The 14,376-nt window shown below is 47.2% G+C and overlaps 1 protein-coding gene across 1 annotated transcript in view; it reads right to left on the bottom strand.

Annotated features, from left to right (window-relative positions):
• Nucleotides 1-14,376, bottom strand: part of PTPRJ (protein tyrosine phosphatase receptor type J) — a 178,964-nt gene that overhangs the window by 55,028 nt on the left and 109,560 nt on the right. The window contains exons 2-3 of the mRNA XM_070804250.1: nt 2,022-2,043; nt 728-874 (exon numbers count right to left, since the gene is read on the bottom strand). Coding sequence (XP_070660351.1) covers nt 728-874; nt 2,022-2,043 — 169 coding nt within the window. The remainder of the gene's footprint in view (nt 1-727; nt 875-2,021; nt 2,044-14,376) is intronic.

The raw sequence follows: 14,376 nt of genomic DNA, 5'->3' as shown, positions 1-14,376 counted from the left end.
CTGGCTTAAAACTCAACATTCACAAAACTAAGATCATGACATCTGGTCCCATCACTTCATGGCCAATAGATGGGGAAACAGTGGAAACACTGACAGACTTTATTTTCTTGGGCACCAAATTCACTGAAGAAGGTGACTGCAGCCATGAAATTAAAAGACGCTTACTCCTTGGAAGGAAAGTTATGACTAACCTAGACAGCATATTAAAAAGCAGAGACATTACTTTGCCAACAAAGGTTCATATAGTCAAAGCTATGGTTTTTCCAGTAGTCATGTATGGATGTGGGAGTTGGACTATAAAGAAAGCTGAGCGCCAAAGAATTGATGCTTTTGAACTGTGGTGTTGGAGAAGACTCTTGAGAGTCCCTTGGACTGCAAGGAGATCCAACCAGTCCATCCTAAAGGAAGTCAGTCCTGAATATTCATTGGAAGGACTGACGCTGAAGCTGAAACTCCAATACTTTGGCCACCTGATGGGAAGAACTGACTCATTTGAAAAGACCCTGATGCTGGGAAATATTGAAGGTGGGAGGAGAAGGGGACGACAGAGGATGAGATGGTTGGATGGCATCACCGACTCAATGGACATGAGTTTGAGCAAGCTCCAGGAGTTGGTGACGGACAGGAAACGGGGTGTGCTATGGTCCATGGGATCACAAAGAGTCAGACACAACTGAGCGACTGAACTGACTGGAGCCATTTTAAAGGGTGAATAGATAGTGCATACCAGGATCCAGGGGTGAAAATGTCCTACTGTCCGCCTGAGTAAACTGGCCATTCGAATGCATTACAGTTGTTACAAGGTTTTCTGGGGCTGCGGTCCATGGACTCTTACTGGCTACAGATGAGAATGTAGTCACATTGCAGCTGGTGCCTAGAACACAGGAAAGAAAAACAAAATGCAAGCTAATAAAACAGCACCCCCCACCACCACCACATACAGGCCATTCAACAGACTTTTAACTATAATTTTTTAAATGTATCACAGTTCTTTCATCTCTCCTCCCCCACCTTCCAATATGGCCTTTACACACACATATTTTCTTTTGCACCAGTGATTTGAGCCTATGCAAGGAACCTACCAGCTTATTTACCAAACTGATTAACAAGGAAGAGAAAGCAATTACAGAACTCTTCCTATTGTTTGCACAGGCTTTGCATAATTACTGTTATTAAGTGAGATTCTCTTTATTAGCAGGTTTCAGCAAGGCTGCGCCCTTTGCATGACACTGTAAGAATATTCTAAGAATTTTATCTCTATGGTTCACAGGCTGAGATTTTACCAACCGGCAGGGGGCGGGGGGGAAGTAGTCCTTGAATTTTGATAACAGACAAAAGCCACCTATTTTTATTTTTCAAAGAGGTACATTTAAAAATTACTAAATATTATTCATTTTATTTCTTATAGAAGTGAATAATGATCAAAAAATTAGTGAGGACATAACCCCAGAGTAAATAATGCTTTCAACTAAATATGTTAAGTTCCATTAAAAATTTACTATAGCAACCCCATTTTTCTCATTTTACTATAGACCAGGGAGGACTTCAATGGATCAGGAACTAATTAGCAACTGAGACTCAGCACAGTTGAAGCACAATATACAGGAGGCTACGTCTGGTTTTCCAAAGATCATACAAAACCTGTACATCATTTAAAAAATCATGGGGTGATGCAGCAACACAAGAAAATACTTACAGGCTAACAGTGCATGAAATAAATATACATCATACTGCATTATGAAAACTAAGTTGTCTTTTAAAAAAAAATCACCCACAAATGTAGGGTAGGAAAAAAAAAATCACAGGAAAAAAAATTGTATTTGTCAGGGTTGCACAACTGATAAAATTTTTTCTTTCATTTGCTGTTTCCACCCTTACCCCACTTCCAAAGAAATATTGGAACTAAGCGAGTTTTAGCAAATTATCATGTTCTGTGATTTCTCACTGTCCTGTTAATATTGATGCGTCCAGTAGGGGGCAGTAGCGAACAACACAAGCGCAGAGTGGGAAGTGGTACTTACTACAGTTATCTGCGCACAGGATCTGTAACAGAAAAAGAAAACGGAAGTCAGTAGATTCCTTCAGCCTGGGCAAACTGCAAATCAGAAATAAAGCAGATGAAAATTTAATGACTGGGGTGGGGTGTTAAGAAATGCATTAGGCAAAGGCCTGCCGGCCAGGGTTAGGGCGTGAGGCCACTGAATGTGAGAATCCAGGGTAAGCGCATCCATCTGCAAACAATGGATGAACTCAGTTACAGGGAGACCAAACGGCTGTTGGCTGTCCAGCGTTTCTTCCCCCGGAAACACTCAATAAGAGCAACTCCCCAGGTCCGCGCTCCTTCCCGTCAGTACGCTGCACTTTGAGGCAAAAGGACATCGCAACAGGAGTTGAGATTCTCTGGACCAAAAGAAAGCAAGCAGGGCCATCCCCACCCCCATCGCCCCTTCCCCAGAGCCACTTTGGGTCGAGGAACGGAGGATATGAAGAGAGACGTGTGGCAGCAGAAATCCACCGCGTTAGAGATGTTCATCGTGCAAAAGTTCACCTTCTATCAGGAGCTGGCAGGAATCTTTTTAAAAATCATTCGGCAAACGGCTTTGTGAAGAATAAATGTTTGAACCAGAGGGTGTCTCCATCTGCCATCTGTAAAGATCCCTGAGGATTCTCAAAGATATTTATCAAGCCCCTATTATTTCCCCACATTTAAAAAGCCTAAAAAAAATTCAAGATTGTTTAATCTGTTGTTTAGTAAAATCACATCTTTCTTGTTAATGGGATATTTCCAATTACGGCCCTTGTAAAGTGGAAAATAATCAAAAGAGACTCCAGTGGAAAAAATGTCCTCAAACCTCCCATCACACTTAGAATAAAATGCAAACTCTTAACCACAGGTTCCCTCTGTTATCACCTCTCATGCCCTTTGCAATGTTCTTGAAGCTGGTTCTCCACAGGAGCCTTTATGCACTGATTCCCTTCTCCAAAAACACTGCCCTCACCCCCTACCCCGCCATCCAGACCTTCCCAGATGGTGCCACCAGCCGATGGAAATGAGCCCCATTCACACTGCTTGACTGGTGCGTTTTCTCCCAGCCTTCACCTCAATCATCGTCAGTCTCCTCCGACAGAAATGCACACTCCAGGAGAACAGAAACTGCGTCTGTGCCCACGCCTAGAATATTACACACAGTAGGCACTCAATACGTGTCACGGAAGGAAAGAACGAGCCTCTCATTTTGCAGAGGAGCCAACCTCTAAGGCCCAGTGAAGGAAAAGATTTCCCCAAAGTTCAACAGCAAGGACAAGGCCAAAGCCGGTCAGGTCCCAGGAGCCCGATTTACTCAGCCCCATATTCCTCCCACTTATCACACAAGTTTGCACTTATCAAATGGAGAAAACAAGAACGTTTGTTCTCGTCTCATGAGATAGGTGGTCAGAAGGGGTCCTAGCCCCAGCCCTGTCTCCCAGGGACCCAGGCACCAGTACTCAAAGGAATCCAGCACTCCTCCCCTCCTCACTCCCTGCCAACCTGCGGGATGGGGTGCCAGGGGGCGGAGGGGGGAGGCAAGGGGTGGGCGAGCCCTGTTGACTTCCCTTCCTGCTCACACACCACTCTCATACTTTCCATTTCCACCGCCGCCATGTACCCTTCAGCCCGCCTCATCTCAGGCCTCAGCGTTTCCAGCTCACCGTCCTCCCTCCAGCCCTCGCCCTCACTCTATGCTCTGCATCCCACATCATCCAGGATGGACCACACGAGGGAGAAAAAGGAGGAATAGGTCACTAGGTAAGCAGCACAGGGCAGTAAACTTTTTTTTTTGCTCCCGCGTTGGAAACCATTAAACTACATCACCTTGTGACCCTAGGATGGCACGTCCCAGCCCTTTACAATGTTACTCTCTCTCTGCCTGGGCATCTGTGTGCTGTGTCCTCACCTGGAAGCCATGCAACCATCCATCCATCCCACCAAATATTGCCTAAAGCAATAAAGATCTGGGCTCTGTCTTCAAACTATTTACAGAAAAGTAAGGGAAATGAGACACATCTGTAAATCAGTCCATCAAGGTAGAAAGTACTGACATTTAACAAGCAACTCTTGAGCGCCTGTGTGTGCCAAGTTCTGGGCTAAAACCTCAGAACTAAAGCAGACAGGCCCCGAGTCACGGGGGCCATGGTGGAGCGAGGGAGGGAGGGGGACAGATGGAGTGTGCCCTGGGGTCGGTACCACCTGCCAAGGGAAGTCAGGGGGGCGCACGGAAAGGGGAAGAGTGTCTGTGCATGTCAATCTGGGTCCTCTGCAGTCCGAGACTCGGCAAACACTGACTGGCTGCTGGTCACGACACAGGAAAACGTGTCAAAGAGCTCTGAGTTCTACAGATGAAATTCCCAGAATCAGTCATGGCCAAACACAAGTTTCCCAAGATTAGAATCGTGCTTTGACTCTGCATTCTCAACGCCCTTGGCCCAATATGCACAGAGCGCTTTCAGATACTAACTCATTCCCTCTTCCAAACTGCCCTAAATGGGAGGCTCAGGTCCCTACTGAGCCATAGCACCAGGGTCTGAACCCAGGCAGTCTGACCCCAGTCTGTCCTAAACCACTAGCTTCCAACATAAAGCAACTGGCAAGAAATGTACTAGAACTAAGGGAAGGTTTAAACATTAACTTCAAAAGATATTCTCAGTGTGCCTCTTTAACAGAGCCAGGTACAGTTTCTCCTGGCAACCCTCCCAAAGAAGACCTTATACACCAGGTGTACACACCAGCTGGCATCTCTTCGAGGCTCATGATGAAACAGTAGCTAGAGTGACGTCACCCTAGCTCACGTGGCTTCACGTCTTTCCCGGCTTCATTCCCTCATCTTGACCTCAATGGGCCTTGACTTCCCAAATGAAGCATCAGCAGCTTAGTCCTTGCCTTAGGACTCAGGGAATCTAAAGGATGCAAACTAAAATGAAAGACAGGGGTAGGGTCCTAAGAGAAATCTGCAAGGAGTCTCTTGGGGGAATACTTCTTCTCTAATAAAAAGGAAATTCATGGAAGGAAATACCATCCTGCTTTGCTGGACTTCAGCAGATCTGCCCATGATGCCTGGCGCTTCTGCGGCCACTGTGTGACAAGGAGGGAAGAACTCACCCACCAGCTGAGGATGGCTGATATGGAAAGAGAGAAAACACTTGGATCCTTCTTGCACTGCCAAATCAAGGAATTCTAGACTCTTTCTACTTCCAGACTTCTTGCCTGGGGAGATGTAATACCCCTTTTAATTTAACTACTTTTGTTTGGGTTGTCTAAGGTTTGCAACCAAAAGAACACTATTTGGAACACTAGTTGACACTATAATGAACACAAAGCTAGATGACTAATTTTCACAGTAACCTTCATTTTTATAGATAAAGAAAGTGAAAGGTCAGTGACCTGTCCTCCAGGGCTACCGAGCTGGTCAGTGAGAGGCAGACACAGGAGGCCAGTTAGGTCTGCCAGGCCCCCAAACTCTTCCAGTGACCACAGGGCAAAAAGACCCTTGCAAACAACACCCCACAAGGTGCGTGGGGGACACCTTATGAGTACTTTTTAAAAGAACACAACAGAAAGGGCTTCCCCGTTGGCTTAGCGGATAAAGAATTCACCTGCAATGCAGGAGGCGCAGGAGATGCAGTCTAATCCCTGGTTGCAAAGATGCCCTGGAGAAGGAAATGGCAACCTCCTCCAGTCTTCTTGCCTGGGAAATTCCATGGACGGAGGAGCCTAGCGGGCTACAGTCCAAAGGGTGACAAAGAGTCGGACACAACAGAGCGCAGTCCCTCTCATTCCAGTCATTCAATCAACAGAAAGCTCACCTTTCTAAACTTAGAGCACAGCTGTGCCTGGGGTGAGACGGGAAAAAGCCAGTTTCCACAGATTCCTACACTGAGCACCAGAGTTAACTGCAGAAAAGGGAAGTGGGGACAACTTTCCGGCAGTGACAACTAAGCATGGTGACGAGAATGACTGCAGCTCCTTCCCCTTCTAAGGGGACACCCGGAGGCACCGGTGGTCGCTCATCAGGAAGGACTGCATAGAAACCGCCCTGCCTGCAAGTTGCTGTTCTTAGTTACTAAGTCATGTCCGACTCTTTGTGACCCACAAACTGCAGCAAGCCAGGCTTCCCTATTCTTCACTATGGAGTTTGCTCAAACTCATGTCCACTGAGTCAGTGATGCTCTCTAACCAAGTCATCCTCTGTCGCCCCCTTCTCCTCCTGCCCTCAGTCTTTCCTAGCATCAGAGTGTTTTCCAAAGAGTTGACTCTTCGTATCAGATGCCCAAAGTATTGGAGCTTTAGCATCAGTCCTTCCAGTGAATATTCAGGGTTGAATTTCTTTAGGATTGACTGGTTGGATCCCCTTGCAGTTCAAGGAACTCTCAAGATTCTCCTCCAGCATCACAATTTGAAAGAATCAATTCTTCAGCCTTCTTTATGGTCTAACTTGCACATCTGTACATGACTACTGGAAAAACCATAGCTTTGACTAGACAGACCTTTGTCAGCAAAGTGATGTCTCTGCTTTTTAATATGCTATCTAGGTATATTAAGTCATAGCTTGTCTTCCAAGGAAAGCATCTTTTAATTTCATGGCTGCAGTCACCTTCCACAGTGATTTTGGAGCCCAAGAAAATAAACTCTGTCACTGCTTCCACTTTTTCCCGTTTCATTTGCCATGAAGTGATGGAATCGGGTTCCATGATCTTAGTTTTTTGAATGCTGAGTTTTAAGTCAGTTTTTTTCACTCTCCTCTTTCACCCTCATCAAGAGGCTCTTTAGTTCCTCTTTACTTTCTGCCACTAGAGTGGTATCATCTGCATATCTGAGGTTGTTGATATTTCTCCCGGCAATCTTGATTCCAACTTGTGCTTCATCCAGCCTGAAATTTTGCATGATGTACTCTGCATAGAAGTTAAATAATCAGGGAGATAGTACACAGTCTTGACATACTCCTTTCCCAATTTTGAACCAATTCATTGTTTCATGTCCAGTTATAATTGTTGCTTCTTGGCCTGCATACAGCTTTCTCAGGAGGCAGGTAAGGTAGGCATCCCCATCTCTTTAAGAATTTTCCACAGTTTGTCGTGATCCATACAGCCAAAGGCTTTAGCATAGTCAAGGAAGCAGAAATAGATGTTTTTATGGAATTCCCTTGATTTTTCTATGATCCAATGGATGTTGGCAGTTTGATATCTGGTTCCTCTGCCTTTTCTAAATTCAGCTTGTACACCTGGAAGTTCTTGGTTCACATACTGTGGAAGGCTAATTTGAAGAATTTTGAGCATTACCTTGCTAGCCTGTGGTAGTTTGAACATTCTTTGGCATTGCCTTTCTTTGAGACTGGAATGAAAACTGACTTTTTCCAGTCCTGTAGCCACTGCTGAGGTTTCCAAGTTTGCTGGCATGGTGAATGCAGCACTTTAAAAGCATCATCTTTTAGGAATTGAAAGAGCTCCATTGGAATCCCATCACCTCCACTAGCTTTGTTTGTAGTGTGCTTCCTAAGGCCCACTTCACTTCACACTCCAGGATGTCTGGCTCTAGGTGAGTGACCACACCATCGTAGTTATCTGGGTCACTAAGACCTTTTTTGTATAGTTCTGTAGATTTTTGCAACTTCTTAATCTCTTCTGCTTCTGATAGGTCCAGACTATTTCTGTCCTTTATTGTGTCCATTCTTGCATGAAATGTTCCCTTGGTATCTCTAATTTTCTTGAAGAGATCTCTAGTCTTTCTCATTGTACTGTTTTCCTCTATTTCTTACGTTGTCCACCTAAGAAGGCTTTCTGATCTCTCCTTGCTATTCTCTGGAACTCTGCATTCGGTTTGATATATCTTTCCCTTTCTCCTTTGCCTTTTGAGTCTCTTCTTTTCTCAGCTATTTGTAAGGCCTCCTCAGACAACCATTTCACCTTTCTCATTTCTTTTTCTTTGGAATGGTTTTGGACACTGCTTCCTGTGCAATGTTACAAACCTCCATCCATAGTTCTTTAGGCACTTTGTCTACCAGACCTAATCTCTTGAATCTCGTGGTCACCTGCACTGTAAAATCATGAGGGACTTGATTCAGGTCATACCTGAATGGCCCTCACCCAGAGCTCCAATTCCAGGTAGGGAAAGAAGCAAGCATTCCAGAGGCTCCATCTCATTTAACCCTCACACGAGTCTGTGAAAAAGGAATGAGCATTCCCATTGTGCAGACGAGAACACTGAGGCCAGAGAATGCCTTAGGTCACAGAGCTCAGAAATTCCCTGGCTGGCTGTTACGAACTTGCCCCGGGCACTGGAGTGAGAAGTGCTTCACGGTGAAGAAAAAAAGGCACTTTCCACTTGCTACCTTCCTCTGGGAAGAAATTAAACCAGATAAAGTGTGTTGAGCCAGCCCACGAGCGAGGGGCACCTCTTGCTCCCAGTCTTCTCCCTCCTGGCTTAAGGAGATCCAGCAGGGAGTGATGAATGAGCCCACCCTGTGGCAAGGATTCAGGGGACACCAGAAGTCACAGTCCCGGTGCTCAAACAGAAAAGGGGGCAGTGTTTGCATAAAAGACAGTGGGGGTTAACAGCCGCACCACTCTCAATAGCTTGAAGGTGGAGACAACCCACCATCCACTGGCAGATGAGCGGAATGTGTATACATGTGCAAGGGACACTGTTCAGCCTTAAGAAGGAAGGAAACTCTGATTTATGCTACAATGAGGATGGATGCAAAAACATGACACCAAATGAAGGAAGTCAGACACAGAAGCAAACAGACTGTGGTTCCATTTATACAAAATGTCCAGAAGAGGGAAATCCACAGAAACAGAAGGCAGAACTAGCGGTTGCCAGGGGACAGAAGATGGGAAGGGAGAGTGACTGTTCACAGGTACTGGCTTTTCTGTGGGTGGACAAAAATGTTCTGAAACCATAATCGATGGAGTGGTGGTTACACAACATGGTCAGTGTACTAAATGTCACTGAACTGCACACCTTATAATGGCTAATTTTATGTTATGTGAATATCACCCCAATTAAAAAAAAAAAAAAAGGCAGTGAGTAGGTGACTATCATCAAGCTGAGCCGCTGGGAAGGAAGAGTTAAAGGTGGCTTCTAGCAGGACGAGGGTGGGGGAGGGAGGAGAAGACGAAGGTAAAATAGGAAGGTTTTGAAAGGTGGATTTGGACAGTTGGAAAAGGGGGAATGAACCTCCCTGAACCAGACATTAGATAGCATGAGCTAGGCAGGGCTTCCCAGGTGGCGCTAGTGGTAAAGAACCCACCTGCCAATCCAGGAGACCTGAGAGATGCAGGGTCAATCCCTGGGTCAGGAAGATCCCTGGAGGAGGGCATGGCAGCCCACTCCAGTATTCTTGCCTGGAGAATCCCATGGACAGAGGAGCCTGGCAGGCTACAGTCCATGGGGTCGCAAAGAGTCAGAAATGACCAAAGGAACTTAGCACGCACGCCATGCACACCTTGATCTGGCACTGCTAACCTCCAGAATCAGGAGAAAATAAAAAAGAAAACATGAGGTGAAGCGTCTGATCAGAAGCACAGTGGGGACCTCCACTTCCAGATGCATTCTGAGGATAAAAAGGAAGGAATTCAAGTTTACTGAGCGGCCACAGCATGCCAGGCACTGAGCTGGGCTTGCTGTGACCTTTGTCCGAGCCCAGACCCATGGAATCTTGATTAAAAGCCAGGGCTCTGGAACCAGACCAACCACCTGGGTGAAGTCATTCAGGGCCACCGCTTACTGGCAGTGTGACTTTGGGCAGGTAGCTTAACCTCTCTGTCCCTTGGTCCACATCTATGAACAGGGATGAAATGAAATAAAACGATCTCTTTAGCCACTATTACTACCATCATTACCTGGAATCTTCACAGCAACTCTGCAAGGTATTTTATCTCTATTTTACAGATGACACCAAAGCTCAGACTCCACTGACATAACCAATAGGCAATTTGAAACACATCCTTTCCAAAGTGTATAAATAGCTGAAGAACCCAGTTACAGAGGTGGGTAGGGAGGTCCAGAGGCACTCAGGGGCTTACCCAAGGACACACAGCAGTGAGGAAGTACCAGAAACAACCCAGATTTTGACCTCAGCCACTCCAGCCAAGACTCCCCAAAGCCTTCTCTCCTGGGAGGCAGACCTGGATGGAGTACACATAGCCCGCCCATGTTCCCACTTTCCCCCTGCAAAGTCACCCATACAGGTGGCCCAAGGCTTCTGCAGGCCCCCAAAACTGGGCTAAAGGGGCCCAGAGAGAAGAGAGACTACGCTCACTGTCCAAGGAGGAAGACATACCAACATACGAGAAAAGACTCTAAGACTGTCCTCAGTCTGCCAAGGACTATCGAGCTACCCCAGGGACAGCAGACAATGGTCCACCCACTGGCCAACCAGATGGCCGAGCATTAATGACACCCAAGAACACCCAGCACTGCACGCCAGTCTTCTGCTTCTTTTCTAAGGAGCAGACCCTCACTGTCGAGACATCCAGCCTTTTTCATCATCCCCCTGCCCCGGGGATGTGTTCTTCCTTCACAGCCTCCTCTGGTCAGGCTGATGAGCCGAACCCTCTTTGGAAACCACACCCAGTCCTGAAACTTTGGTTCCAGTCACAAGGGTCTTCCTCCATGCCCAGAGAAAACAAAACTGCTAACACCACCCTCGGTACCATCCCAACTCAGCCAAAGCTACAGTGGTCCCATCAGTGGTCCACGTTGAACCCTGGATTCTTCCTGCCAAGCAGCTAAATCACAGGGATCTCACTAGCTACATTCACCTAAAGTTTCTAAATGCCCCCCAGCTCCTCTTCAGGTAAACACTCCTCCTAAATACACACCAAAACAGACCTGGATGTGTTCTCTTCCCCCTTTCTAAGTACTGGGTTGGAATGAACTTTTTGGCCAACCCAATACCTCTGTGACTGCCCCATCACACCTGTCTCCCCGCTCCCTCCCTGCATCCTTTGTGGGTACACTCAGCGGTCATGGCCTGACGATGCTTGGGTGTTGAATGCACCTGGACTTCCCACTTCCACACTGCGGCCACCCAAAAACAAACCTCATAACCCTCAGCCCGAACAGAAGACAGCACTGTCCTTGGGCTGAAACAAACCATTTCCCCTTTTATATCTTGAAGCTCTCAGTAGACACACACACACACACACACACACACACACACACACATTAAGAAGTGCCAGCAAAGGATTCTATCTGCTGCAGTATCTACAATCCCTCATTTGAATATAAAAGCCCAATAGCTAAATTAAAGTTCTTTGTGCACAACCAGCCCTATTCCTTCATCCACACACCTGGCTGCTTCTCTCCGTCTCTCCTTTCAATGCATAGTGGAAAGTTAATATAGAACTGCTAGATTACCCTTTCTAAAACATGCCAGTGTTCATGGGGAGGCTGGTGGGGACAGATGACATGCTACCAGGGTAACTGAGGAGAGTTTCAAAGGGTCTGTTTACAAGGGTGTGATGGGAACCCAGCAAGGGCTGGGTGAGAGTTTTAGCAGCCGTGGGACCCAACAAGGTAAGGGGCTGAGGGGCCAGCCCAGCAGGAAGCGGCAGACTGAGGGCACTCATGGTACAGCCCGAGGAGGGCAGCCTCCTCCTGGCAGGCGGAGCAGGGTGGAGGTGGGCGGGGGGAGGAGGCAGGGGCCCGCAGCTGCACACAGAAGGGCCGAAGCAGAGATCATGTCACATCACCGTTGAGGTTCACCACTGTGAACGTCGCAGGCACGGCCCAGAGAGGTGATCAAGAGGTTTAGGTTCCACTTCCCCTGGCACTTGTGAGCTCAGGGACTTGGCTGGGTCTCACCGAGCCATCCACTTCATCCGCTGAAAAGCCACAGAAGGACATATGCGATCCACAGCCCACCTCGGTATTCTCCTGAGGCTCTAATGAAACCAGGTTGCTAAAGGCCCAATGTCATAGCCTTCCTCCTGCCTCAACAAACTCCAAAGAGGCTACGGGACATCCAGGCTACTGGATGACCTTCTATGACCCCTCCAGCCCCAGGATCTCCCCAGGCTCTGAGTCCCTTTCAGTCCCAGCCATTTGTGCCCTTTCCTGGAGGCCTGGCACAGCACCAGGCCCTGGGCTGGATGATACCAGGGCACATAAGGTGGTTCGGACTCACCAAGAGCCACGGGCAGGACCAACATCAAAGACAATGACCATGCAACGCTGAGAGGGAGCCAGGAGCCCCCCAGCGGAAGGCGGGGGCGCTGAGGGAGGGGAGATACAGAGGGAGGCACATGGGTGGTTTGAGAGTGATCCCACGCGGGAACTTCACGCCAGTGGAGTCGACTTCCAACAATATTGACTAAGCCCTTGACCACTGGCCGACAACTGCGCTGCAGGTATCACATTCATCATCGCCTTTAGGAGGCTTATGACAAGGACCTGGGAGGCAGGAGCTGTGCTGATCCCTGTTATACAGATGAAGAAACTAAGCCTTGGAAAAGCTAAGTTCCTGACCCAGAATCCTACAGCTAGGAAGACTAAGGTTCCGGCTCAGGTCTGTCTGACTCTGAAGCTCTTGACCTTAAGGACTCCAGGGAGCCCTAAGCTGGTTCGTACCCTGGACAAATCTCACCTGAGGCCACAGAACCCAAAGGCACTTCCAGGGCTGCACGCCACAAACCCTGCCTGTCACAGACCCTGTGGTCAGGTCCCATCCATCTATTTAAATGGGCTGCATGAAGAAGGATTCTGCACTATTCTCAAAAGGAGCAGAGTCTGAGGATAAATTCACAGAGCCTGGATTTCAGCAAGTGACAGAGCTTCAGGTTTTCTATTACACACGTTCAGAGTTTCGGGGTGGGTAATAAGTGACTGAATAACACAATGGGTAACAATAGATTCTTTATCCTTCTAAAACCAAGCCCACACACCATATGACAATAGTTATTTTTACCCACTGACGTAATTAACCAAACTGCGAACTGCATCAAGCGCTTTTCAAAATCAAACAGCATTTTATGGGATTCGGTGCAGGCACACATTCCAATCCTGATGGATTATCAGGATTGATAATTTATCTTCCATTTATCTCCCTTTAAAAGTGGGATAAAAAGGTCAATCACTGGCACTTCCCCGGTCCCTGGTGGTCCTGTGGTTAAGACTCCATGCTGCCACTGCGGAGGGCACAAGCCCCATCCCTGGCAGGGGAACTAAGGTCCCACGTGCCACACGGCCCAGTATGCAACTGTGTACATCAATTATATCTGAGTAAAGCTTTACAAATCTGTACTGCCTTCACTTAAAGAAGACGGTAAATCAGACAGAAAAGCTGGAAAGGCGGAACACTCCCTCCGAACCCAGAAGCCAGGCAATAAACACCTTTATGGGAAACTTCCCAGAAGACAGGTGTGACATTGTAGGGCAACCTTAACACCTGGCATCCATTTCCATCCTAGAGTCCCAAGTGGGGAGAGGCAGTCCAACAGGCAACATGGCAAGCGGTCCCCACAGTACAAGACATCGGGCAAAGCCAGATGAGAGTGGGCTGGCTCACTCTGCCTCATAGGCAAATATTGACTCTCTGAACTTGACACTGTCATCGAGAGAGACTGCGGAGAAGGGTCAGCATAATCCATAATTTTGTGCCCTAAAAAAAGTCAGGTGAGGCTTTGACACAAGGAGTCAGCGACAATTACCCTGGCAAACACCAGCTGGCTCATCTTTTGCCTCTTGGGGCAGCTGAAGGCATGATGAACATTTCCCTTCCAAAGCAGAGAGGAAAAAGTAACTAGAGGGGCTATTTTGGTGAGGCTGTGTGAACTCTGAGATGCAGAGCTGAAGATGAACTTGGAAACCCCAGGCCAGAAGTTTCCATGGGTATTTTTAGCAGCAGAACTATTTCTTTTACAAAGAATCTTATGAAGAACTACATGCATAGAGTTCCACATATCATATATATCTATGAAGGTATAAATGTCCATGTGTATCTATGTGCCCTCGGGTAAAAGCAATCTTTTCATTATACATTCAAAGTTCAAGTTACCTTGTTCCTATTTTCAATATAATAGATGCATAATCGAAACCCTGTATTCCCCAACGTATTAAAAGTTGGTGTAACACACAAGTGTTTGCATTACAGTTTATTGGAAGGGGTTGGAGACGGGGTGGGGCGTGTTTTTTTAAGGAATCTCACAGGAAACACTTATGGATTCCCCGATGGGCCTCAAGGGACACGGTTTGTAAACGAGTAATCAATCTCCCCTTCGACTTCATGATGGAGGCCAAACGAACATAACCCAGCCCTAAGACTAAAGCACAAAGCAGGACTCACCTCCCCACCTCACGAGAGCATCAGAGCTGGCAAGATCCAGGCCCCCGTCTGAACC

The sequence above is a fragment of the Bos indicus genome, chromosome 15 (assembly GCF_029378745.1).
Source record: "Bos indicus isolate NIAB-ARS_2022 breed Sahiwal x Tharparkar chromosome 15, NIAB-ARS_B.indTharparkar_mat_pri_1.0, whole genome shotgun sequence".
NCBI classification, from domain to species: Eukaryota; Metazoa; Chordata; class Mammalia; order Artiodactyla; family Bovidae; genus Bos; species Bos indicus.
The sequence above is the reverse complement of the archived record's forward strand: the minus strand, read 5'-3'. Positions and strand labels throughout refer to the sequence as shown.